The 26,414-nt window shown below is 41.0% G+C and overlaps 4 protein-coding genes and 1 pseudogene across 12 annotated transcripts in view; 3 read left to right on the top strand and 2 right to left on the bottom strand.

Moving 5' to 3' along the window:
- Positions 1-73: 73 nt before the first annotated feature.
- Positions 74-2,286, top strand: LOC118566193 (annotated as a pseudogene).
- A 1,120-nt stretch (positions 2,287-3,406) lies between these two features.
- On the top strand, positions 3,407-14,195 carry si:ch73-21k16.5 (dihydroxyacetone phosphate acyltransferase). Of its 3 annotated transcripts, none has more exons than XM_012868837.3 (16): positions 3,407-3,529; positions 5,397-5,597; positions 5,694-5,870; positions 6,908-7,037; positions 7,171-7,298; positions 8,509-8,584; positions 8,703-8,854; positions 9,512-9,642; positions 10,447-10,688; positions 11,308-11,565; positions 11,650-11,729; positions 12,389-12,529; positions 12,880-12,979; positions 13,071-13,164; positions 13,251-13,312; positions 13,434-14,195. In XM_012868837.3, exons 1-16 carry the CDS (start codon positions 3,518-3,520, stop codon positions 13,484-13,486), a joined length of 2,037 nt encoding a protein of 678 aa, XP_012724291.2. In that variant the 5' UTR covers positions 3,407-3,517; the 3' UTR covers positions 13,487-14,195. The 3 variants fall into 3 exon arrangements, with proteins under 3 accessions (XP_012724291.2, XP_012724290.2, XP_036003429.1); XM_012868836.3 differs by having other exon boundaries at positions 10,447-10,703; XM_036147536.1 differs by having other exon boundaries at positions 3,433-3,529; positions 5,402-5,597; positions 10,447-10,703.
- Positions 14,196-14,596: 401 nt separating this feature from the next.
- Positions 14,597-16,641, bottom strand: LOC105930512. The gene is made up of 2 exons (XM_021319602.2): positions 16,498-16,641; positions 14,597-15,525 (listed from the first exon to the last, which is right to left on the bottom strand). The coding sequence occupies exons 1-2, from the start codon at positions 16,559-16,561 to the stop codon at positions 14,978-14,980; spliced, it is 612 nt and encodes a 203-aa protein (XP_021175277.2). The 5' UTR covers positions 16,562-16,641; the 3' UTR covers positions 14,597-14,977.
- Positions 16,642-19,089: 2,448 nt separating this feature from the next.
- On the top strand, positions 19,090-22,920 carry fam228a (family with sequence similarity 228 member A). 2 transcript variants are annotated; one of them, XM_021319601.2, is made up of 7 exons: positions 19,090-19,312; positions 19,777-19,867; positions 20,853-21,032; positions 21,110-21,187; positions 21,621-21,815; positions 22,025-22,109; positions 22,186-22,920. In XM_021319601.2, exons 1-7 carry the CDS (start codon positions 19,182-19,184, stop codon positions 22,341-22,343), a joined length of 918 nt encoding a protein of 305 aa, XP_021175276.2. In that variant the 5' UTR covers positions 19,090-19,181; the 3' UTR covers positions 22,344-22,920. The 2 variants fall into 2 exon arrangements, with proteins under 2 accessions (XP_021175276.2, XP_036003430.1); XM_036147537.1 differs by having other exon boundaries at positions 19,090-19,417.
- A 97-nt stretch (positions 22,921-23,017) lies between these two features.
- The window catches only part of itsn2a (intersectin 2a), a 48,214-nt gene continuing 44,817 nt past the window's right edge, over positions 23,018-26,414 (bottom strand). For all 6 annotated transcript variants that reach the window (XM_036147529.1, XM_036147530.1, XM_012868807.3 and 3 more), the window contains 3 exons: positions 24,894-24,977; positions 24,632-24,805; positions 23,018-23,332 (listed from right to left, as the gene is read on the bottom strand). In XM_036147529.1, the coding sequence (XP_036003422.1) occupies positions 23,181-23,332; positions 24,632-24,805; positions 24,894-24,977 (410 nt within the window). In that variant the 3' untranslated portion in view covers positions 23,018-23,180. The remainder of the gene's footprint in view (positions 23,333-24,631; positions 24,806-24,893; positions 24,978-26,414) is intronic.

The raw sequence follows: 26,414 nt of genomic DNA, 5'->3' as shown, positions 1-26,414 counted from the left end.
TTAAGAAGATTCTTTACCAGGGGTGCCAACACACTCTGACTGCATCTTTATCCCTTAAATACTTTTTAAATGCATGCTAACCAGGTTTTAAAACACGGGATTCATAGAAAAGAGTCTCTGATTCAAACACCATATGCCAGTGATTTGATATTCTGTGTTTCTGACCACCTTCTAGGTAGTTTTTGTTGTTTTTAAGTTCTCTATCTGTCCATCAGAAACGGCTACAAGTTCCTATATGTTCAGCTCGAGCCATCGGCATGGCAGATATGACCAGAGGCTACCTTAACTGGGTCAACGAGAGAGGGCACCATGCTTCCCATGGGCCCCGTCCTTCTCAGCCCCAGCAGCCTTTTCTCAGCGCTCATAGGTATTTTTATATCCCTTAAACATACCTCTACCACTGTATGTATTTAACATTATAATGAGATTAAATGCAGGAGAAACATGTTTTTTGTTTTTTTCTAAACTCGGGCCACACATCTTGATCTTTTTTTTTTTTTATAATTTTATTTTTATTAAGCTACTGGGGACCCACGGTCCAATTTTGGTACCACAAACATACAAATGTAAGCTGATACGACAAGTAAAAATCCTTAAATCTTTTTTTTTTTTTTTCATGCAATAGGGAGGTGATTGAGAAGAACCTGAGAAGTTCAAGGTGGAGTGTCTCACAGATATCAGAAACCTCTTTTACACCAAACACAGAGCCGTTCTACGCAGCATTTGGCAACAGACCCACGGTATGCAATTCATTAATTATCTATCTATCTCATCTATCTATCGATCTATCTATCTATCTATCTATCTATCTTCTATCTATCTATCTATCTATCTATCTATCTATCTATGCTATCTATCTATCTATCTATCTATCTATCTATCTATCTATCTATCTATCTATCTATCTATCTATCTATCTATCACACTAAAAATAAAATAAGGTGAATATATTTCTTTCTTTTACATTTGCAGGATGTGTATTCTTATAAGGAAGTAGGAGTGCCACTAACCGGATTTTTACAGTAAACCCTAAAGGAGAGCTAGTGCAGGAACATGCTAAGACAACATCTCCTCGTAAGTGTGTGTGAGATCTTTGATATTAGGATGTTTCCCCTCGAATTCGTCTCAATACAGCTGCATCTTTCTAACACCTTTTCCAGCTATGCTCGTCTTGGCGAGGTGGTAGACCACGTGTTCCCCCTGAAGACCAGGTCCTGCACCTCAGACTTCCCCTGCTCGGACACCTTCAGCCACTTCACATACTGGAGGCAGCAGCTCCCCCCGGTGGAGCAGGAGGAAACTACATCTGAGGAGACTCCTGCCTCCAGCAGCTGATTTCCACCTGAGCTTCACCCGAGGAGAGACAGTTACTTGTGATGTAAATCCTTGTAGAAGATCAAATATTTTTATGCACTTTCATCAAAACAACCAAGAAGTACAGTCTTCTATTTAGTCTTAAAGGGAAAAAAAGGCACATTTTTATCAAAGGACTGAATGTATATATTTAGATTGAATTATTGGTATGTATTCAGGCAGCTTAGCAGAGCTATTGTTTCGGAGGTCAGAATTTTCTATTTATTTTGATGTTTGCGCTGTATGAGCTCACAATCCAGCTGTGCAAGGTACTCAAACATGTGCCAAAGTTTGACTGTGATTTCAGGTGCTGTTTGTTGGAAAGTTGCTTTGTAAAAAAACACATTTCTGACAAAGACATAACAAAGAAAAAAGTTTTGTCTAGCTTTATTTGCAAATGTGCAGAACAGGAAAGCACAACACTAGTAGCTGTAGCCATTAGCTCCCTCTGATGTTTTATCTGTGAGATGACGTGTCGAATAATGTTTATTTTTCTATCCAAACCAGCGTGCATTTTTATATTAGAGTTGAGACCAGAATAAGCTTGTTCCGTCCAAGTTTTACCACTGTCATAGACTACTGGACTGATGCAGTTTAAAAAAAAAAAAAAAAAAAAAAAGAACGAGAGAAAAAAAACCCACCTTTACGGTTGCGTGGCTTTTTGCTGAAAACATAGCTGGCCACAGTTTGGACAGGAATGTCTGAGTGTTTTTCTGTGCTGGGATCTTTATACCTGACAACATCGCCCGAGTGTGAAGTTGGACAGGAGCTCTGTAATAAATGCTGTTATTTTGTTTCAATGAAAGAGCTCAAACAGATTGACATTCTTTTTAATAGCTGCCTCAACTGTGAAAGGCTCCCCTGCTGGCCTCCACTGACCGGTTTATAGTCAAAGGGGTCTCCTTAAACACATTAAATTATATTGGTACTGCAGAGATTGTGTTGTTTACTGCTTTAATCAGTGACATTGCTTTAAGTGGTCTCGTTTCACTCAGCAGCACGACACATTACCGTGAAATTGGGTTACTTTAATTTTGCCTCTTTTTGTTATTTCATATTTTATCAGATAATGTTTTTTTTCATGCATGACGTTTCAGGGATGAAAATAGGAATCTGCCGCTGCGGGTCATTTCATACCGAGCATCGTTTAAATCAACAGCCTTTGGAGGAGTTTTGGAACCCACTGTTAATCAGATGTAATTTCCAATTATCTGCTTGAAGTTTCCACTTGGAAAAATTTGCCTCGGTGACCGCCGGGATATTTATCTTGCCATCAGCAGGTTGCTCGTTGTTCTCTTGTTTGGATCAAGAGTCGAAATCTCTCCGATTTCAGAAGACAACTGACCCAAACTCGAATCAGAACCGCAACCAATGGAAATAAGATATGATGCCAAGCCTTCGGTAATGGCGTGAATGTAAGTTAGGGCACAACAAAGATTAAAGCTATTTATGCCTACACTGATGAAAAAAATAAGGATCAATCAAGGGTCATACAACTATTTTTCCATCCATTGTTTTCCACTTATCCAAGATTGGGTCGTGGGGGGGGGGGGGGGGGGGGGGGGGTGGCACAGGTCCAGGACGGCAACCAGACATCCCTCTCCCAAGCGACTTACTCCTGCCAGCTGGGAAATATAGTTCTGGGTCTTCACCAGGGTCTCCCTAGTTTTACAGGTATGAAATGAAGTGGGACAGATCCATATGACATGCAGCCCAGCCAAGATAGGCATAATAATAATAATAATTGATGATTAATAAAACAGAAAATCACTTTACATTCTCTGTGATTGCCTGGCCTGCTGTCCAGTCCAGTCCAGGTTATACCTCCGGGTGGTCTGGCCCAATAGTAACCCAGCGAGGATAAGCGGGTTTAGATCATGAATGGCTGGGAAACACCTCCATCTTCTGGACAACTGCTGGAACTACAACTCCTTATTTCAAGGGGGACCCTCAGGTTATTGGAGGGCAAAAAAACATTCGCTAAAATAAAAGGACTGCCCGTTTCAAGTCGGTAGGGAGGAGTTTCTGAAATCCTGTAACTCTATTGGCCTGAAGTGCGAGTTGCTGCAAGGCACAGTTTTTGTGTGTGTGTGAAGCTCTAGGAGAGAAAAAGCGAAAGCCAAAACAGGACAGCCTGCAAGGAAGGACGGGGGTTTTGTAAATAATGGCGAACACGGTAAGACACCGTCAATATGGAGTTAAAATGCACTTTACACTTACTGAGCTTCTCGCTCCCACTGTCATTGAGTTTACTCGAAAGGCTTTTGCCTAAGAAAACAGAAGTGAAGCTTTAAATGCCGTGTAAATAAATGATCAGCTGCAGATGGTTGCAGACTGAGGCGGACATAAACTGCTCAAAGCTCGGTCCATTTCAGCTTGTTCTGCGTTTCTAATCAGGCAACTTGTTGCCCAATATGCGGCTAACCGGGTCATAGTACAGAACTGAACTGTGTTACCTCGATAAACCTAATGCTTTAACACACACACACACACACACACACACACACACACACACACACACACACACACACACACACACACACACACACACACACACACACACACACACTAAAAAGCTCATTAAAATCCTAAAACTATACTAACTCTCCATTCACATGCTTTATTTCAGCACACTGGGCTACAAATGGATTTTCAGAGTCCCATAAATGTACAATTAAGTTATTAGAAACTTGGAAAACATTTAAAAAAAGTGACAGTAAGTAGCATTTCAGGCAAAAAAAAAAAAATGTGCCAACAGCTTTCTGATTTTCTGAGTATTATGCACAAAAAGACAACAGCGGAGCACGATGGTTACGGCTCATTGATTTAGAATTAATTTAGAAGGTTGAATAACTTGTTAAAAAACAAACAAACGACAATCTTAGAAAGATTTCAATCCATCTTTTTCCTAATTTTGGAGACTATGGTGTATAGACAAATTAGAATCTAAGATAAAATTTCCCAGGGAAGTAGAACATTGCATAAGAATGATTAAAAATTATTCTTGATACAGGAAGGCCAACCCACTGTGTATATCCACGTACCGCATAGTATATGTTCTCAATACTTTAGTTGGGGTTCCTTTGGCATGAATTACTACATGAATGCAGCGTGGGATTGCAGCAGTGCGGCTCTGCTGAATCGTTCCGGGACCCCAGGTTGCGTTAATGGCGCCCTTGCAGGGTCTGCTGGACCTCTTGTCAACGCTCCTTAGATTCTTTGTGGTGTTTATGTCAGGAGAACTTGCTGGCCAATCAAGCGCAGTGTGATTAAACCAGGTATTGATACTTTTGGCCGCGTGGGGCAGGTGCCACGTTCTCTTAGAAATAAAATCAACTTCTACCTAAAGCTTTGCTGCAGAAGGACTCTAAAACATGTTGATAGACATCTGTGTGGACTTAAGACTTGATCAAGCTCAGTGAACCAACATCAGCCTATATGACCTGGCTCTCCGGGTCATAACTGAGCCTGGGAACTTCACTCTGGACGTCAAACAGCTTTTATTCTAGTCTTCGCCACACTTCCTCTAAACTATGCCACCTTGATTTCTAAATGTATCTGTAAAATTGACCTTTTAACTGAAAAAGAGGCCTTTGTATGTGTGAGCAGCAGTCAGCCCAGGTTAGGCACTTCTGACATTGTCTACTGGTGAGAAGTGTCTTAGTATAAGGGATGCAACAGGAGAAGCACTTCTCTTTGTAATTTAAAGCAGTCTGTCTGATGCACTTTACTTCTTAATCCTCTTTCTATAGCATTTGTCTAAATTGGTAGTGCGCTTTTTTTCCTTCCACTCAACTTTCCCGTAATAACCTTGGATGTAGGCCTCTGTAAACTATTTTAGCAGTGACCCTTTGTGGGTATCCTTTGCTGAATGCATTTCTTGCACAATTATTTTAATATAACCAATGATGCATAAAAAAACCATACAGTTTATTTATCGAGGATGGTCGATATTTGAATCCATGCTTTCTTTATGCACATTTTTGTGTAATTCATTTTCATAAGCTGTATTTATTTTACACTATGATCATTCTCTCCTGCAGTACAGAGGATTAGGCAAGATTGGTCTGCAAGATGAAGAGGAATTTGTGGACATACTGGAGGACAAGCGGCACTGCAGTGACTTGAGCTTTGCCTTCAGGACCTTTAGCCCCCCACCGCACAAAGGAGCGGCGCCCTGCTCCGCAGCTGAGCTCAACAAAGCCGTGCTGGAGTCTCAGTATCTGCGCTATGTGATCCAAGAGGTAGGATCGAGGGAAAAAAAAGCTGTAGCCATGAGAAGTGTCACAATGTAGCAACATCAGCATGCAGCCTGGCTTCCTCCCTTCATTCCTCCTCAGGTTGCTGTGGAGACGGGGTCATCTGTGGAGGAAGTGAGAGGCGAAGTACGCAGGACTTTGGGGGAAATGTCTCAAAACCTGCAGCTGAGGTTCATCCGACTGATGGCGTTCACGTTCAGGAAGGTGTTCAAGAGACTCTTCAGTGCCATCTACGTCAACGTCGAAGGACTCAACGCGGTCAGTGTGGGATGGGTTTGAGTCGCTGAATTGTCAAGCTTTGGTTGAAAAGTAAGAGGATAAACTGGATCTACGGCCCCATTAATAATTAATCTGTAGTTAAAAACAAACCCAGTGCAATTTTTCCTTTTCGTGATGAATATAAAATATATCCAGTATTACACTCGATGGGGTGTTGGGCAAAATGTTCCAGAGGGTTGCAAATTAAGACAAGTTTATTTGTTTAGCACATTTTAGCAATAAGACAATTCAAAGATCTTTATTAGATGAAAATATAAGGAAAGACAAAAAAATTACATTTCAGTGGCATAATAAATAAAAAATAGAGTATTCAGTTTTAATAAGTTACAGTAGGTTCAGAGACCAAAAAGACTGCTAGGTAAAACAGCTTCCTTTCTTTGAGACAGGGCGGTGGTCGTATGATGGTTTTGATCTCTGCCACTGACACTAAACCAGGGGTCTGCAACATTGACGATCCGTAGAGCTGTTTTTCTTTGCAGTCCAGCTAAATAAAACCCATTTCGGGTCGGAAATCTTACCAGACATTTTGAAAAAAGACTGTAGATCGCTACTACAGTAACTTTTTTGTAATTTTTCTTTCAAAGAATCACCATTTCTTTACTCGTTTTAGATTTTAAAATAATTGAAAACAAAACTTTTGCTAAAACGGGATTGAGAAATCATCTGAGATGGCGATATTTGTGGAAAGGAATGTCAGTGGGTGGCCGAACTTGGCTCTTTGTCACTTTTAGCCACAATTATTAAAGGAGCATAGCGCAAGTTACAGAGTTTTTGCAGAGGTCCACCTTCTTAGTGATTGTGTCACTTTCTCTATCCATGGATAAAGAAGCCCAAGTTTCAAATTGTGGAGACTACAAATCCCCTTTTCATCAGTTCTTTTAGGATATTTCTAGATTATAACCAACGGTAAACAGTTCTGTATGGAAAAAAAATTACTTAATATGTATTTTAATAAAAAGCAAATTTAAGGTATTTAAGGCATTCTTTTTTTTTGTATCTCCTCTCTTTTTCTGCAGCTCCAGCAAGCCGCTCAGGAGGGTCCTGTGATCCTGATGCCCAATCACAGGAGTTATGTGGACTTCCTGGTTGTCTCCTACATCATGTTCAGCTACGACATACCACTTCCCGTAATTGCTGCAGGAATTCGCAAGTATCTATTCAATTTGGACCGAGCCGTTGTTGTTGAAACAGTCAAAAAAAATCATCCTTACAAGCAGACTCACCGTTCCTTTATCTCTTTCTGTTTGTTTTTTTTTTTTCACTTCCTTCATCCTTAAAGCTCTCGCAGGGATGAAGATAGTGGGAGAGATACTGCGTGGCTCTGGGGCTTTCTTTATCCGCCGTGCCATTGGCTCTGACAAACTCTACTGGGCTGTGCTGTCAGAATATGTTCGGACAATTGTCAGAGTAAGGCATGCGATGGTCGGCTGCAAAAGAGTTTCTGACGTCAAATTGCAACAACCAAAGGATGATTTCGAATCAGGGCTTTGAACCGGTTCAAGGAACGAAAACGAAAACCGGGAACTTTTTGCATTTTACAGGGAACAGAAACGAAACCGGAAACGTTATTATTTTTTATGTTCTGGAACTGGAACACTTATTTAAAAATAATGGTAACCGGTTAATACCGGTTTTATTTCGTTCCTCAAAGTTTTCGCTCCAGAGCGACACACAGCTGGCGGAGTCAGGTTAGTGCACGTTACCATGACGGCTGAGGATCACTTCCTGTGTGACATCACATCACACATTCGCTGACTGAATGGAGAGAGAGCAGTGTCTCCGGTAGAGCTACACATCTTAAATAAGAGGTAAATTACGATCCATCGTTAAGTTAAACGCTCATTCCAAACACAATATCAATAGCTATATTTGTCAAACGAAAGGAACGAAATTAACCGTTCCGGGAACAGTATTTTTTTTTGTTCTAACCGGTTCGGGAACATCAATTTATTAGTGGAACTCATAACCGGAAACGTTATAATTCCGTTTCTGTTCGGAACGAACCGATTGAAAAAAAAAAATAAAAAATTGGTTCAAAGCCCTGTTTCGAATGCAAAGTTCGGGTGCATGACTTTGATTGTGGACTCTCTCTAATCCAGATGGGGTCCAAATTAGACACACAGAATGAGAGATACAGCAGAGGATTGTTAAATTGGTTGGTTTTTAGCACAAACATGGCCTTTAGCATAGTCCATAAGTCTTCATGAGGTTGGCTCCATTCCAGGAACCTAATGTTGGCCTGCTTTAGGAATCATTTTCCTGTTGGAACGCCCAATTCTGTACAAGTTTCAGCTGTCCGATCAAAACTGTGGTCCTCAGAAAAGAAGGAAATTAATCAGGAGGTTGAAGAACAATCCAGGAACCACTGATGCATGCGTTATGCCATGGAACTGAGACCTAACCGAGTGTTTCAACAGGAAAAATGATCCCACACCTAAAGTTGTTTCGTAGAATAATCCCTCCACCCTGAAAAAAAACACGGCTGTTCAAATAAATCATTAAATATTAATCTGATTTCATGGTCATAATAGAAATAGGTTTATCAAGTACCCCCACTTCGGTTCTTGATTCCAGTGGATAAAAGAGGGACACTGACATTTTGAAATGTTTTTCGTAGAAAGGATTTGCTCCTCTGGAGTTTTTCGTGGAAGGTCTCAGGAGTCGAACGCTGAAGTCCCTCCCACCGAAGTTAGGTGAGCTTTCATCTGGAGCGATCGTTCTCCTTTTTTCCCAGAGCAGGTCTTATTATTATTTTTTTAGACCATCCTGATTCGAAATGCACTCTGCGTCTGTATCGGTAAACGTCTACAGGTATGATGCACATGATCCTGGAGCCCTTCTTTAAAGGCGAGGTGTTCGACGTCACCCTGCTGCCCATCAGTATCAGCTACGACCGGGTGCTGGAGGAGTCGCTGCTCGCGCACGAGTTACTGGGCGTCCCCAAACCCAGAGAGAGCACCGCGGTACGTACTGCTCTACCTACTGAAGGATAACGGTAGATCCTTACAATGTATGCCAGTCAAACCTAGTTATGCTGGAAAATAAATTCAACGGATGCGTCTTGGTAAGCTTTGCATTGCCTTTTGTATTTTCGATGCAAAATCATTATTTTTTTTCCTGCACGTTTTGTATGAATCTCAGATTTACTCGGGGAGGCAGCCACCTTTTTAAGTATTATCACTCCTTATTGGGCCCTGTGCTTGAATGCATGTTAACCGGCATTAAAAAGTAAAAGAAAACATTTGAAGCGATTTCAACTGAACTTTTAACTTTTCAGTAGAAACAAAGTAAGAATACATCTTATCTGATCGTTGTGTCGTCCTTGAACTGGCGTCCGCTTTAGACCTTGCAACATTTTTCATAAAACCGTTTACACTTTTGGCAGAATCCTTCCATGCATGCTTTACTGCAGCTCACAAAGTGTCATTTTTGTTTTTTTTGTTCATACAGTAGGTGTCACAAAGATCCCAATTTATAAGCACAGCGTCATAGGGTGAAAACAATACGAGCTTGACAGCAGTGATATTCTTTATCTCATCAGACTTGGTCTGAGGTGATGCATACATATCTGCAGATTTTTTTTTTTTCTCCTCTTATTCTTGTTCTCGTTCTTTCTGCAGGGCCTGCTGAAGGCCAGCAAAGTTCTGCAGGAGAATTACGGCTGCATGCATGTGAACTTTGGCCGTCCCCTGTCTGTCCGCCGGCTGTGTGAGGGAAAGATAAACCGCTGCCAGTACAATCATATGCCTAGGTAAAGAAAATGCAAAAAAACTTACTGAGCATATGTAGCTGCAGCTTTAAAGCAAAAAGCTTATACTAAATCCATCTCTTTCCCTGAGACATACGTTTCTTATTTGATAGACATTTTTGTGGTGAAAAGAAAATTAAACATGGTTTCCAAACAAAAGTCTGAAAGTGTTCCACGCACGTCTGCTCATCTCCCCTGAGTTAATTCATAGAAACGACCTTTTGCTGTAATTACGGCTGGAAGTCTTATGGGGGGGGGGGGGGGGGGGGGGGGGGGGGGGTGGGGGTGAATGTCAAGATATTTGAGAAAAAACGCTTGGCTTTTTCTCTTCCCTTCAAAATTATTAACTGTGTCTAGATCTGTTACATAGAAAACACAAAATTTAACGGTTTTGTACTGTAGTAATGGTATGCATACTTTTTTTTTCCTGTACAATTTTAGCCAGTTTTATGTTTAAATATAGAGCTCAAACACAACAAAGGAGTTGCATTGTGATGTGACTTTTAATATATATATATATATATATATATATATAGATATATATATATATATATATATATATATATATATATATATAGATATATATATATATATATAATATATATATATATAATATATATATATATATATATATATATATATATATAATGTATAAACCAATCTAAATTTATAAAAATTATTATTATCTTGTTTTGTAGTAGCTGCAACGCTGTAGTCTTTGATGTTTGAAGGTGACTGCAGCCACGTTTGTTAAGCTCTTCCTCTCCGCCTCGCCCTGCTATCTGTTCCCGGTGCGTCGGCTCGCAGGGATCTTCCCCAGAAGCCCAACGCAGAAGCCCAAGCCTGCGGGAGCTGGCTGGCTCACCTGATGGTCCGGGTCCAGGAGGAGGGCTCTCTGACCAGCCCCTGGTCTCTGATGGCCTGCGTGTTGCTCCAGGTCCCCACCGCGGCCTTGACAGAAGAGGGCCTGCTGTTTCATCAGCTCACGGAGCAAACCCTCTGGCTCAGGAAGCTGGCCCTGGACTTTGGGGCTCATCTTAGCTGGCCTGGTGGGTGTGCAATGGGTTGGTTCTACATATATCCTACAAATTTTAGTAACTGTTTTTAGTTTAAAGGTTATTAGCAAATGTATAGGCTTTCCTCCTGGTTTACGTTCATATCCCTTCAACGGCCAGTAGGTGGCACTTGTTTTTTTTTTTTGTTGGCCCACAGTCAAGGCAAGGGAAATGTATTTATATAGCACAATTCAGTACAAGGACAATGCAAAGTGCTTTACATGATTAAAATATAGCAAAATAAAACAGAATAAAAGCAAGTATGAATAAAATGTAGATAGAAAATAGAACAAAAAAGTGGTGATTCAGTTAACTAGAACAGTTGAAGGCAATCCTAAACAAATGTGTTTTTAATCTTGATTTAAAGGAACTCAGGACCCACTTTCAGGACAGCAGTGCTCCTTTTGATCTGGCCTAAAGCAGATCAGACAGATTAGGTGAATGTGAGTTGGCACAAGTGCTCACACTCACTTAAGGCCGTATTCAGTGGATTAAAGCACTTTAAGTGATTTAAGCCACGAGTGCAATACCTGAAATGTCTTACCTGCATGCACGTGTGCACATATCCACCTACCTCAATCTCAAACCTAACGGGCAGGTTACTGTTTTGCAGAAAAGGCCTCCGATCCGGACGTGATGTCTTCCGCCGTGGCTCTCCACCGGTCCGTCGTCTACCGTAAAGCGGGCCGCGTCTACCTGCTCTTGGCGGACGAGCCCGAGCGGAAACATCCGCCGAGTCCAGAGGAGGACACGATGAGGACAGCGGCTGCGGTCCTGATGTTGGCTTCATACCGCAATCAGAGCCTGCATGTCTTTGTGCGCCCCGCGCTTCTTGCTTTGGCCATGAGCGTCACGAAAAGCACACAGAGAGGTGGGCGGGGTGGTGGGGTTAAAAAGATGTGACATGTTTGTTTCATAAAGGTATCCATGCAAATAACTCATCGCCTCTTCACAGACGAGCTCCTCACATGCTTCTGCTTCCTGCAAGACGTTTTCGGCAACGAATTTATTTTCATCCCCGGCAGATCTTCTGAGGTAAATCCCCCTGATCAGCTCTCGGCTCAGATTTGAATTATCCTGGCAGTGAAATATTTGCTTTAACCTCAACTTTTGCCACAGTGGGTGTGCTCTCGTGGTAGAAACCAGGGGTGTGGCAGTACATGCATTAAAAGCCAACAGTCGATAGTACAGGCGTTGGGAACATGAGCGTGTGTTTTTATTGCCTTTTTATCAAATGGCATAAAATGAGTTGGTGATAAAGCTCCAAAGCTCACCACACCAAATCAGTGCGAGACTTGATAAAAAATGATGATAAGCTGGAGGCAACTCAAAATGAAGAAACTCAACATAAGGTTGCTAATAAGTACCATCTAGAGCTAAATTTGTACCATCCTAGGTCTTAAAGCTTTTATTTTGTGTTTTCACACTGAGAAATCCCTACATGCCTTAAATCATCAGTTTTGGTCTGAATAAAACATTTACTTTGACGCACGGACTCTTGGGCACCGTTTTGTTTAAGTTGAATTAAAAATCTTTTTCCACGTTTTTTTCATTTTGAAGTGAATTGAACAATAATACCCCAGCGTGGCGCTGCTGCAACATGCAACCTTGGAGCTTCCTCATTGGAAGCTGTTAGTTTTTTCTGGTAACATATTGTTGCAAACCTTTTCTTTTTTTCTTTTTGCATGATGCAGGACTTTGAAGAGGCCTGCTCTCTGCTGAAGAAATGTAAAGCACTTCATGTCAGTCAAAGGGAAGTGACGGTTTCAGACGCAGGGCCGGAGGTGTTGCCGTTCCTGCAGGAGCTGCTCAGGCCCTTCGTAGACTCCTATCAGGTCAATCTGTGATTTTACAATTAGAATATTAGCGAAAAGGTTGATTTATTTCAGGCATTCAATTAAAAAAGTAAAACACAAAAATTCCTCACACAGGGTGACATATTTCAAGTATTTTTATTCTGTTCATTTTGATGAAATGTATAGCTAATGCAAGCAAAAATATGTTATTTATATATGAATTGGGATTTTTAAATGTAATTACTGAAATAATGAAACTTTTTGACGGTGTCCTAATTTATTGAAGTACACCTGTAAGTTGCTTGAATAAGATAGTGACGGAAAAAGACCAAAACCCCTGAAGGATTAATATGTTTTTTTTTTTTTTTTTTTTTTTTTTACATGAGCAGCTGATGTTCAGATTCCTCTGTGAGGAGAGCGATTGTGTATTCACTGAGAAAGAGTTCCTGCCGGCCGTGCGAGCCTTCGCTACGAAGCTCGTCGTCTCAGGTGAAATACAAATCCTTAAAAATTCCCCCTCACCTCCAGCTGCTAAAATTAGCTTATGAATGAGATGATTTGTTTTTTTTGCTGTTCCTAGGGGAACTCCCCACCTACGAAGCCCTTTCGTCGGACGTGCAGAAAAACGTTTTGTCGGCCCTGCTTAGGCTGGGGGCTGTCACAAAGATAAAGACGTGAGTAGATACAAATCAGTTTTCTTTAAGCTTGCTTTCTTTGGCAAAGGCACTACGTTTATTCACTGGTTCTTGTTTAATCTCAGATCTGAGAACAATCAATATAAAGTGAACAAAACGGCTGTGAGAAGAACTGGAGACATGCTTGGTAAGATTAATAAAAAACCTAATTTCTTTGTTGCAGTTGTATTTTTGTACGTTATTATTCGTTAATTTCTTTCCACACCTTTAAACCACACCCCGTCAGCTCTTGTTTTCTCTTGCTGCAGCTGGAAGAATACCTCCCCAGATTACCCAGGCTGCACCTGATGCCAGGCTGTAACCTCAGCCGGAGCACATCCATTCTCTCCGGTTCTCTCCAACGGGGCTCTCTCTCTTTCACCCCACCCCCCCACCCCCCCCACACACACACACACACACACACTACATATTTTCATGCCTTTTATATTTTCATGCCTTTCTGCCAAAGCCTTAAGTGGAAAAAATAAGTCCTTCTGCGACACTGACATGAAAAACATGATTAAATCAGTTTTTAATATTTATTAATCATCAAACATTGATATATTGTATGAGGTTTTATTATTTAAAAGGTTAATCTTTTTTTCTTTAAATTATTTGCCGCCTTTTATTAACGATTCTCATGCAAACATTAACAAAACATTGATCATTTAGAAGCCATATCGTTCTGTGATACAGCTTAGTGAATGTAAAAATGTATGATAATCCTATAATATTTTTTTGTCATAAATATTTTTTTAAACTGATTCAATTCTATGCTTGTTATATATTCAATTATATTTGACAGAAAGGGAATCAATGGTATGATTAACATGTATTCTCAACTTTTAACTGTGTGTTTTCAAGGCACTTTAAATTAAACCTGACTAAGAAGCAAATAAACCCAGTTAATGTTATTAAACTGAGTGAAAATATTTTAAATGTATCATTTAGCAGTATTTTTTTTAGTTACTAATAAATCAAAACTGTTGACATTAACCCAGCCTGATAAATGAGTATAAATGTCTGCTGTCTATCTCTGCTTCGTGTGTATTGTGTTTGATGACGTCACAAGAGTCATGAATAATGAAGCTGATCAGCAGGTGTTTTTTTTTTTTTTTTTTTAATACATTCCAAGCGATGAGCGACGCCACTGAGATTTCAGCTTAACGTTTCTGAAGCCTTTGGGTTCCACTGCACTCTGCGCTGCTCCTCTTCCTAAACTGATTCGTTGTGTTTCAGTGTTCCTAAAAAGCCGTAAAAAAAAAAGTTCACGCAGGCAGCTCAAACGTCTCCCTACAGCCGTATAGAATACAAGCCAGCACCTTAGGATGAATTATGATTAAAAACATGGATATAGAGGAAAAACTACATGAAACATCTGAATGGGTCCACTCAAAAGAAAGGAAAAAAAGAAACGCAACTTAAGACCTTATACGACGTCACCAGAAGCTGTAGTAGTCATCTTTATTAAACAACCTTCACAACAAAATACCAAAACAAATGTAAAATGTGTATTTATTTATTTTTATAGGAAAGTTGGGCTTTAAGTGAAGATCTCAACTCTGATTAGTTTGAGACGTTTATTTCAATTTATTCACATTTCAGCAAATGCAAAAAAACAACAAGGGGTATACCAAAACGCACCATAAGCAGCGGTCCTCTTCCGCATCCAAGTAAGATGGCTGACTTCAACATCAGGTTAAAACCGGCGGTCAAAGGCCTGCCTCCTGTCGGATCAGATCCATCACCTGTACCCTTTGACCTGTGACCAGTTCAGAGAAGGCCTCTTAAGTGGCAGCAAAGCGGACGCAGCTTATCTGTACACAGGTGGCACGTCCACCTTGATGCGTAAAGCGCTGACGGGGTCCTGACAGAACACCGAGATGTACTCCAGCACTTTGGAGTTCATCTTCTTCTCGCTCTCCTTGACCCGGACGCGCTCCTTGTCCCACCTCTCCTTCTCGCCGTTCATCTGGGAGAACAGGTTGATCTGGATGGTGCGCAGCGTCGCCGCCAGGAGGTAGAAGCCTCCCTGCAGCATGTGGCAGAAGGCGGCGCCCACGCTGAGCGCCGCGCCCATCAGGTTGGGCACCGTCTCGCACACCACGCACATGCCCTCCAGGAAGTGCAGCGTGCCTTTCCTGGCCAGCGGCTGCTGCTGCTGCTGCTGATGCTGCTGCTGGCCCATGTGGAGGAACCCGTGCTGGAGGGACGGACTCTGCTGGACATGACCGAGAAGGTAGCGCGCGCAGTCGGCGAAGTGGGTGGCGGCCCGCCGCAGCGGGAGCAGGGCCAGGTACAGGTGGCAAGCGGCTTTGGTGAGAGCATGGAAGAGCAGCCGCAGCTCAAGCACGGCGTTACCTGGGGATAAGACAGGAGCCGGGTCAGCTGGAGACTAATTTAACACCGTGACTAGTGTCAGAAACCATTACAAACAGCGCCTGCCACTGGATTAAAGCCTGCTCAGGCAGCCAGACGAGCCAGTCGCTGGATCCGCACACATCCAACTTTACTATTACATTTGAAGTAAAATTGACAATTTCATTTTAAAATTTTCATCCGGGATGTTTTTTATTTTTTGTTTTTGTGGGGTTTTTTTTACTCAACTAGCCTAAATAGAAGCCTATATTATTTTACTCTAAAAGGTGTTGATGTGTTCTGCAGCACCTCTTTCTTTTCACATTACTAAGTTGCGAATGTATTTTCTGATTCACTTTCTTTGTCAGCCCTGGATCGGATGATCATGTAGACCAGAGCCGTTCTTGCCCTCAGTCCAGCTAAATAAAACATGGTTAGAGCCACAAATGCTACATGTCTTTTTTGTGAAGAAGAATGTCGAGTCAATTTTTAAGGGAAAACATCAAACTTTTGCAAAAAAGCATGAATACATTTTCTTCTACATATTCTATATTCTTCTATATATTTGTGGAAAATTATATTAAAAAAAGCATTCATTTGAATCTAATGACTGGAACAAAAAAATCTTACAGGAACTTTTGTCATTCTGTTGGGGAAATTCAATGCAGTTATGCAATGAAATTACTGAAAAACTACTAAAACCTTTGTTTGTTGTTATATCTACGTATATTACAACAGTTACTAAGAGCCATTGCAGAAGAGCCTGTTGGGGCTCTGCAGCCACGGGTTGCAGACCAACTAACAATTCAATGGATTAGGCCCTTTAATAAACTTACTTTGTATGTTTTTTTACCTTCTAAAACAAAAAATAAGGAAGAAAATATAGTACAAGGGTTAACAGGTTGATTGCGTGGGAGCAGCCCTACCTTATGTCTAAACAGAGCTTTCAGTTGTCAACCAACAGCTTTGACCTACCGTCTATGAAACAGAATATCCAGAGTAAGGCGATGCTCGCTGCTAATGAAGTCCACCAATCCATGTGGCCTCCCCCCCCGTCCTGTCCAGGATCCTGCGACAAAAAGAAAGTGAGAAAGAAGTGAAAAGAAATGTTGTGACCTGGCCAAGCCATGCCCCGCCTTGTCTGTGCGCAGTTAATACCCAAACATGTCACAGGCACTTTCCCTGAGGGTGTCCGAACGGACACCTTACGAGAAATCCTTTGCTGTCAGCCGTCGCATTAGAACCTTATACCTCTGCGTGTCGACCGCAGGCTTTTAAGGCCTGGAGCTTAATGGATGGGTATCCTTTTTTTGGCAAAATAAATGTATGTTTCCAGAAATTAATATCCATGCTCATTGCAAAGTTATTGCTGTTTTCTTACATAATCACTTGAAGGTGACCTTAAGTTCATATGTACATATTATTAGTCCTTTTCTGTTTACAGTTCCCAGACTGGGCAAACATATACCTTCCCTGGATCTTTTGCAAAGTTGGACAAATAGATGAATTTGTGTTTTTTTCACACCACAAAGTGACACTGCTTGTTTTTATTTCGGTGAAGACAGAGCTGGTATGGCCACCTTGGAATGACCCATGCAAACATAAGAGGTTTAATATTTAGTGAACGTATACAGAACATCCTTAATTAAGAAATGTTTTGCAAATGTTTTGGATGGAGGGATGATGCAACGTTCTACTGTTGAGCAATTTTTTTTAACTAAAAGAATACCTCACTGGTTTCCTTATTTTAAAATAATTTTTTATAAATATTCAATTGGTGAGATGATCTGCCCAATAAAAAAAGAGAAAAGGTCTGGTAGGACCACCTTGAAATGACTCATGCAGACATAAGAGGTTCAATCTTTAGCAAAAGTAGAACATCGGCAGATCCTTAATCAAGAAATGTTTTGCAAATGTACTGGATGGATGGATGAATGGATGATGTGTTTTTTTGTTATAAGAATGCCTCATTGGTTTCCTTATTTTAAAATGATTTTATAAATATCTTGGTGAGGTGATCTGCCCAAGAAAGGTCAAAAAGCAGCACCCATCAAGTTGCGCACCTTGGTTAAGGGCTTCTGGTGGCGCCAGTGGTGCTAGCCTTTATGGAGGGATGAAGTCTGTCGTGGCAGCCACCGTATAGACTTGGCAAAGGTGGAGGCTCGGTGGAGCAGGTCCAGCAGATACAATTGGTTTTGGAAAGAGCAAGAAAGGTGTGCCATTGATACAATTGATTGTATCTGTAATACTTTATCGGCTGGTTGTGCTGTTCTTTTTACATCTCTCTGCAGGTGAAGAAGCAGACTGAGGATGTTGTATCATTCTTTCCCTTTTATCACCTCTATTTTTCACCTTTTTTTCCTCTTTTACGTTCTTGGTTCAGTGTCCATATAACATGAAATATTCATGCATAAATAATAAAGCTACTTGCATGCATAAATCAAGCGGAGCACTATGGCGAAAGCGCTAAGGCTCTGCTTGTGAAAGTAAACACTATACTATTTAAAAAAAAAAAAAAAAAAAAAAAAAGTGTGCCATAGCGCAAGCACAGCGCTCCCTGGAGATAAGGCAGGAGCCGGGTCACATGGAGACCAATTTAACACGGTGACTAGTGTCACAAACAATTACAAACTGTGTCTTCCACTGGATTAAAGCCTGCTCCCAGCTATGTCTGGCAGGAAGACCTCATTGGATCAATGAGTGCCTGCAGAACACACCGACTAACACTATAAACCCAATAACAAACATTGCATATTCTTAAACTAGCAGAAAGCTTTAGAGAAAATGTTTGACTAGTTTTTGCTTTTGAAATATTTTAGTTTTTATGAAACATATCATTAGGGGACAAAACCTAACCCTAACAAGAAATGCATTTCCAAAACTGTATTGTGAATCCTGGAAACACCTTTTGCAGAGGTGGGTCGAGTAGTCAAAAATTGTACTCAAGTAAGAGCAGCACTACTTCAACATATATTTACTCAAATAAAAGTAAAGAGTAGCCCACCAAGAAATGATTCAAGTAGGAGTAAAACGTATTTGGTAAGAAGGCTACTCAACTGAGTGACTAATCATACACTTCTGATTTAATATTTAAAGATTATGTGACCGGACAGAATGAAAAAAAAAAAAAAACAAACAATATAAGAATATGTAAAAATGTTGAACAACAAAACAAACAATATAAGAATATGTAAAAATGTTGGTATTTCAAAGACTTAAATAAAACAATTAAAAAAATATATCAGGCAGAAGAAACACTTTTCTAAAGCTTTCTTTTTCAACAAAAAACATATGGTTATCTGCTTTCACATGTAAATGAAAACTGATGACATTCTATTTTTAATCTATTGCATCAAATGTGTTGATGGATCCCCACTCCCAGCAATAACTATTCTGGAAGTTAAGTATATATATATATATATAAAGTGAACACTTAACTCGATGTAACTCCAAGTGTTCCCTTCATTTTGTATATATATTATTATTTCTTATTATTTCTTATTCTTCTTCTTCTTATTATTATTATTATTAATAATAATAATATTGTCAATTGATTTGTCAATTCAGGTCCAGTTAACATCCAGAAATGCATGAGCCGAGCATTCCAGTAAGGTCCAATCATAAAGAGGTATTCAAATTCAACGTATTCCGTGGTCGTCATGGAGACGGAAAAGCTCCGGATGGGAGGACACCTGGAGGGGCCGGAGGAGAATCAGGTCTCCCACCTTTTTAAGGAAGTCACGGTCAGCTCTCAGAAGGCCACTAAAGCCGGTTTGGCTGGAAACCACACGTAAGCTGCCTCCCACGGGCTCTAAGACAATATTTAGATTTTACACAGCCCGTACAGTCGCCGCCACAGACAGAGGAGGGGACCTTTGATTGTTCAGCAGCAACGGTAAGTCGGAGCGTCCGCCATATTGTGAGTGGCAACCGAGACCGTCAGCTAATTTTGATGAATTGTTTTTAGATACAATAACGTGTATGTGTTTATTTAGGCCTTTGTAATAACAATAATTTAAATGAAAGTTCAACAATATGGACAAATAAAAATGAGCGAATATAACCACTTTTAAACACTCAATTTGATTTACCTTCTTTGAAAATATAACAAACCAGTTGATTAAATTGTTTTCTACATACCCAAATTGCGTTTAGTTAAGCTATTTTATTTTTTTTAAATCATGATCAGTATTCTTACTGACAATAATTTCCTGTATTATTTTATTATAAGTAATATAATTTCTTTGTCCACAGTGATATGAAGATGATTTTCCTGAAGACAAGAAGACCCAGTGGTGTGATCACTGTTGACACATCTTTTCCCGTCAGTTTGTTAAAATCAGAGGTAAACTTTTACTAAATGCGTACCACTAGAGATAGGAAAGTTCAACACAGGTTTACAGTAAAAACCTGAAAGACACACACACACACACACACACACACACACACACACACACACACACACACACACACACACACACACACACAAACATTTATTGCTGTTTATTGTGTAGCCTTCATGTTTTCTTTATTTGAAATACGACAGTTAATTTGGGAGAGTCTCTGACTGAAAAATAACGTGTTTTTTTTACAGAACATGTCCTCAAAAGTACACAAGATGAGTGATTTGAAAAATAAGGTTTTGCAAGTTGCAGCAACTTACTGAAGTATTTCATTTTTCTGTTGATGTTTGTGAAATGTTGCAGGTTCTGCGATCATACTTCAACGTTGTAATTGTTTTTTTTAATCTCATTGCATTTCACATCTGTAGTGCAATGTAGAATCTGGACTCCTTCTGCACTCCTCCTACTTTTATTCAGAGAATAAGGCTGTAAACTCCTACCAACTAATAATTTATCACCAGTCTTCGAATGTCAGGACGGCTGTGTTCTGGTACTAGCTGTTCTTGCTGAGTAGCTTCGATGAATAAAAAAAGATCTTAGGTTGCTGGGTGATGCTGCAGCATTTGTTGGACTACAGGAAGAAACCGCACGAGTTGTCCTTTCACAGCTGCCAGTTCAAATGTGGATGCATTTCACTGTGAGATATCGTTCCTGTTATTTTGCATAACAAAAGGAAGATCGTGTTTCCAGGCTGTGGCGGGATCTATCCGTGGTGCTGATGTCAGCTACCCCCATACACCTGCATGATTATGGTCTTATGGTTGGGATTCACTCAGTGAGAGTTTATGTTACACTCTCGCCTGGGCAATTTAAAAAAAAAAAAATTAAGACATTCTATTTTGTATTTTTGAACTACATCAAGTAGCAATCGTGTATCAAGTACACCTAAAGTAACAGGCCATTTTGTTCATACAAACTGTGTTTCAGGACCCCATGGCTGATGTGAAAGAAACCACAGGGAGCAGCGGGAGTCGGGCGAGTGGCAGGTCAAAGAGCGGTTATCTGTGGGTCCTATCAGGGAAACGGCATCCGGTCCCGTCTCTCTGTGGGCCAAGGAACAGCCGTAAACAGGGCCGACTCGCTCATACCTCCCTCAGACAACTGCAGGTACTACATTCCACCCAACGTATTGATCCTGCACGGTAAAGCCGGCGCATTGTCTCACGTCACGCTTTACCGCTTAGGCAAAGATGGAGACAGAGAACCAGCAGGTGCAAGAACTGCTTCGACCTGTATTGGTCAGAGAAAATGGGTTCATGAAGGTAAGGCATAGCGTGCGGTGCCCGGAACACAGGAATTCATAGGATGTGACATTTACACTTCGTTAAATTACACTCACAAAATTTTATGTGGGGTTTCATGATAGAACGACACACATAACTTTGTGCTGGCAGGAACATGACTATATATTATATTTATATCCATCCATCCATTTTCCAAACCGCTTAATCCCTCATGGGGTCGCGTTGGTGCTGGTGCCTATCTCCAGCATTCAATGGGTGAGAGGCGGGGTACACCCTGTACAGGTCTTATATTCATATATTATATTTAATTTTATGTGTCACATAAATTCCCCCATAATACAGATGTTTGGTGTTTGTAATGTAATTAAAAAAAAAAATCATTCCCTGGGGTCTTGTGGTGCGTTTTGTTTACCCTGCCTTCCCGTTCTGGCTGAAATCTGTCTTCTTTCAGGAGCTGGAGTCTTTCCTGACACAGAGAGACGTCACAGAGCTGAGGAGGCGGGAGCTCCGACACAAGCGCTGGACTGAGCGAGTTTGGCTTCCCCTTCAGAGGAGAGTGGAGGAACGTGTGTCCAGCCGTAACCTCATGGAGGCCAAGAGACGGCAAAACGTGTATGGTCACCTCCTCCGCAGCTGTGACCCTAAGGTGATTGTCCGGTCTTTAACCGGCTTTAGAGCGCAGTGATTAATCGTGGTTAAGTATAAACTGTGCTAATCAGTAAACCGTGGCAGAGTTTTTGTCTGTGGGAGTACAATCCCTTTGTCCTCGATAGCATAAAAACATAGCATAAAAATCTTAAACGTGTTTTTTTTAGTGTGGTTTAAATATAGTTACATCCTCTGCTCTATCCATAGTTGAAAACAGCCGTCTCAGAGATGTCAGGTCCTCAATCGCATGAAAAGACAAAGGAAAAGAGAGCATCCACCTCATGTCAAGCAAGTATGTGAGCATGAATCAGCTGCTTGATTAAAAAGCTTTGTGCTTATATAATTTCCTTTTTTTTTTTCTGCCATAGGATCTAAAAACACCCGCAGCAAAACACAGGAGCTACCTCAGACTCATCGCTTTTTCAATACGGCTGGGATGTCTCTGGCTGACCAGCTTCCTCAGACCTTACCGGATCATCTGTTGCCCGCTCTCTCCCGCATTCCGGAAAAGGATGAAGCCAAATAAACAAAGTCAGGCGAGTGTGTAAAAAAGGCACCGCAAGAACCACGCGTTTCCAGTTTCTAACGTGTAGTCCTTACGTGTGTCAACTCAAGGTTTTAAACGCGTCTCGTTCTGTGAAACAACACCGTACCGTACCCGTTCCTCGTCTACGCCGGATCACAGAGGCTACTGGTTGCTTCCGACCAATAGGTTCACAGCATCAAAAACCTACCAGAGACTACGTCCAAATAAAACCCATGCGTGCTGCTTGTCTTCGTGTATACTTTTGTTTGACTACCTCGGATCTTCAGGAGCCAAGTACTTGGAATGTGTTTTTGCTGGCAGAAAAACAACAACACCTAAATGGCAAAAGTGACAAAAACAATTTAATGTACATATATTTGATTTATTCTGCCTTACAATTTTTAAGCGGCACATTTAAGATGAAATCCTGTTGTTACAAAGTCGAAGTCGTGTGCAGCGGCATGTTGACCCTGCAAGTATGTGGCGGTGTGGCAGAGCTGCCACTGAACTTTCATTTCCTCTGTCGGTGATAAAACAGCATGGCGTTGATCATAAACGTGGATGAACAAACTGATCCTTTTAGCAAAACTATAGGGTTTTATTTAAAAGCAATTTTTTTTCTTACATATTTTGATTTGGCCGTGAAAAAGAAAATATTTGCATTTTGACTTTCAAAGACTGGCATCGGTTATAAAAAAGTCTGGATTGCAAATGAGACCCAAGGTAGGGACGGCAGAACCTAGACTATTTTAGCTGCGTCATGTTCATCAGAGAGGCGCTTCCAGCTCAAGACTCTTCTCTAGCAACAAAACTAAACGGCAGATGTCCGATTGGGGCTCATTTGGTCGCCTCGTAAAGCTGGAGGTCCAGTTTGACCGACACTTCTCCCGTCGGGACCTCGTGCAGCAGGAGGCGTCGCGTCGCGGCTCCTTTGCTCTCCATGTCTTTCTTGATAGTCGCCACGGGGACCTCGGCGCGACCCAGGAAATCTGAAGAGGGAGGCAACCGTCATTTCAGTGCGCTGCTCAAGACTTCCTCATCGCCAGTGGCTTAGAAATCACTGTGGATTATCATGGATGTCTGAGGCTGCGTTCTCAGCACGATTTATCTTTTATCATTTTTTTTGGTGTAAAACAAACAGATTATAAAATTAAAACTGAGTGTTACACAATGCTGTTTTTGTCAAAATTATGACCTCTTGTTTGATTCTTTTTTTGGAGGGGAGAGCTCACATAATACTGGATCTCATTTAGGCTTACTGTACATTCCTTTTTATGAAACTGTATGTTGGGGGTAAAAGTGTGGTTTAATTGGCTTTTTACAGTTGTTCACTTGCTGAACAAGAGGTATTTCACAGTAACCTGACCCTAGCCAGACGAATTTCCCTCCACCTAGCTCCACTCATCCATCTGGAACCGATCCATAGGAATGGCGTTTCAGAAGGCTGGGCCTTATCAAAAATCCTTGCATAAGTTTGGATAAGCCACTTGTCTGTCATCTTTATCGACGTGCTATTTCAACCACTCACACCGAAGCTAACCCGTGGTACTGATGAGAGCGGTGCAGGAAAAAACAAAACTTATTATTATTTTTTTTTTAAATGTGTTTGCGGCTCTAGTGGCACGCATTTTATTGACAGTGAGCTGACAGGAAGAGGGGGGAAGACAGGCGGCAAAGCGCCGCGGGTCGGAGTCGATCCCGGGCCGACCGCATCGAGGACTAAAGGCCTCCTAACATGGTTCGTGCTAACCGCTCCGCCGCGGACGCGCCCCGGAAAACAAAACTTGCCAAATCCAGTCGGGAGAAGGGCGAAAACATGGTTTCCACCAACAAAAGCTTCAGAGCCGTTCTCTGATGTTCTTTTAATGAAACAATATTAGGTAGATAGGACAACACGGAAGAAATAGCAGCATCAATGTTAACGCTTGCTTCCTCGATGCGAGCCGCCATTGTTGTCTGAATCAAAACATTCTCACGTCACGGTCGCTTCTCCACTACGTCACATCTATGAAACTCCAGCCCTGCGTCCTGATTGGCTGGACAATAAAATTGGTTGGAGAAATCACTCTCTATGGGAGAGGTCCCAGATGGATGTGAGTGAAGCTAGGTGGAGCTAAGCGGAACGAAATTCATCTGGCTAGGGTCAGGGTTAATTTCACAGTATTACGTTTAAAAAAAAATAAATAAAGTACTCATGGCCCAGTGCCCAGAAGTGTCCCTTTTTTCCTGAACTGGCTGGTTTGCCTGGTAGACTGTGAGAAAATGAGGCGTAATCAGAAATCACTGACCGTCAGGCGAGAACTGGTCCTTCTCGAACACGGTGATACTCAGGACGTCCTGGTAGATGTCTTTGATGAAAAACTGACAATTGAAGTTCCACTTTGGGTTGAGAGTGTCTACGACCGGCCGCGACGTGTAGCACTGAGCCCCCATGGTCAGCTCACAGTACGGATTACTCTTACCTAAGGAGAGAGGGGGATTTCAGCTTCTTTCTAACAACGTTTATTGATGGATGAAAACGGATTAGCCTTGGGTCTTTGGGGGCGTCACCGTTGGGCTTGCAGGCCTTCAGCTCCTGGGCTTCTATGACCGTTACCAGCAGGCGACCGATTCCACTTGTCTTTAAGGAGCGTGCTGAAACAAATAGAGAATCAATGCTGTTGGACATGAACAAAGCATATTTTGCTCATCGTGTAAAAAAAAAAAAGCTTTCAAACAGCTTCTTCCATAATCCGATGCAGCTATCCAGATTGGAAATTAGTAAGTCTAGTAATGCTTATTTTCACTGACTAATGCCCAACTATTTAGACAAGGTTAGGTTTTTTTTTTAAGATTTCATTACCTCTCAAAAGCACATCTAACAGTGTGAGAGAGAATGACAGTTTTGTGGTATTTTATGATTTCTATATGGTAGAACAAAACATAGTAGCACATGCTGTAATTATGAAGAGAGTAGGGCTGGATGATGTAGAAAAAAGGCATATCGATAAAACAGAAATATTTTTGATTGATATCGATAATTATTAACAAATTTAGAACATTTATTTTAAGTGCAGCCCTGGCCATTTTATGCTGTTGCTCCTATTTTTAGATACAGAACCCACAAACACTGAATTGAAACTCAACCCTGTATTCAACCAACTTTTTACCAAAACTGCAAGTTTTTAAAAAAGAAAAGAAGAACGCATTCCTGGCTCTCTGTTTGTGATTGGTTGGGAGGATGTAATGAGAATGTAATATTTTATTGACCCTTTTTTTTTCTATCATCGATATACGTCTATCGATTGATATATATTGTTATTGAATTATCATCCAGCACTAGAAGAAAAGCGAAAAAGTCTGGATGTGGTGTATATTTATGCTCGGCCCTCTGTACCCTGACCCGAGTTTTGCTCTGGCCTATTTCCCTTTCACTCTGTCCAGCTTCCCGGTCCCATTCCTAAATAAAAGCATTCCCACAGCATGACACTGCCACCCCCATGTTTCACCATGGATCTGATGTGTTTCGTGCGATGTGCAGTATTGTTATTCTTTTTCACCAAACTTGGTGTTTTGCACGTAGGCTGTAATGTTAACTTTGGTTTATCTAACCAGAGCCCACTCTGCCAGCTATTGCTGTATCCACTACATGGCTTATGAAAAACTGCAAAGAAGACTTCCTAAGACTTTCTGATGTCAGTCTTCAGACTACAAAATCTCCAATAAAGGAAATAAGTAAAACATTTTTGTGTGTATTTTTAATCTTCCGACTTACGTGTTTGCATTAGATTTCTGAGGCTTTCAGTCTATTGGTGCCATGACCCTAAAGAAGAGCCAGGACGGTGTTATATGACAAGGTCTTTCTAAATGCCTCAAATTCAAATAGATCTAACCTTTTAGTTGAAGTTACCTTTTTAAGACATTCTAGATTTTATTTCTAAAATCTTATTTGGACTATGGGTTATGAAGGAAATGTTAAAATCTGTTATGGTTTTAGAATAACCAGCAATTACATTTAGAGCTAGCTAGCTAACAATCACTTATTTTAGCATTACTTTTCGAAAAAAAGTCAAAATTAAAAAATCCACTTTT

Source organism: Fundulus heteroclitus, chromosome 15 (genome assembly GCF_011125445.2).
Source record: "Fundulus heteroclitus isolate FHET01 chromosome 15, MU-UCD_Fhet_4.1, whole genome shotgun sequence".
In the NCBI taxonomy this organism is placed as follows: Eukaryota; Metazoa; Chordata; class Actinopteri; order Cyprinodontiformes; family Fundulidae; genus Fundulus; species Fundulus heteroclitus.
The sequence above is the reverse complement of the archived record's forward strand: the minus strand, read 5'-3'. Positions and strand labels throughout refer to the sequence as shown.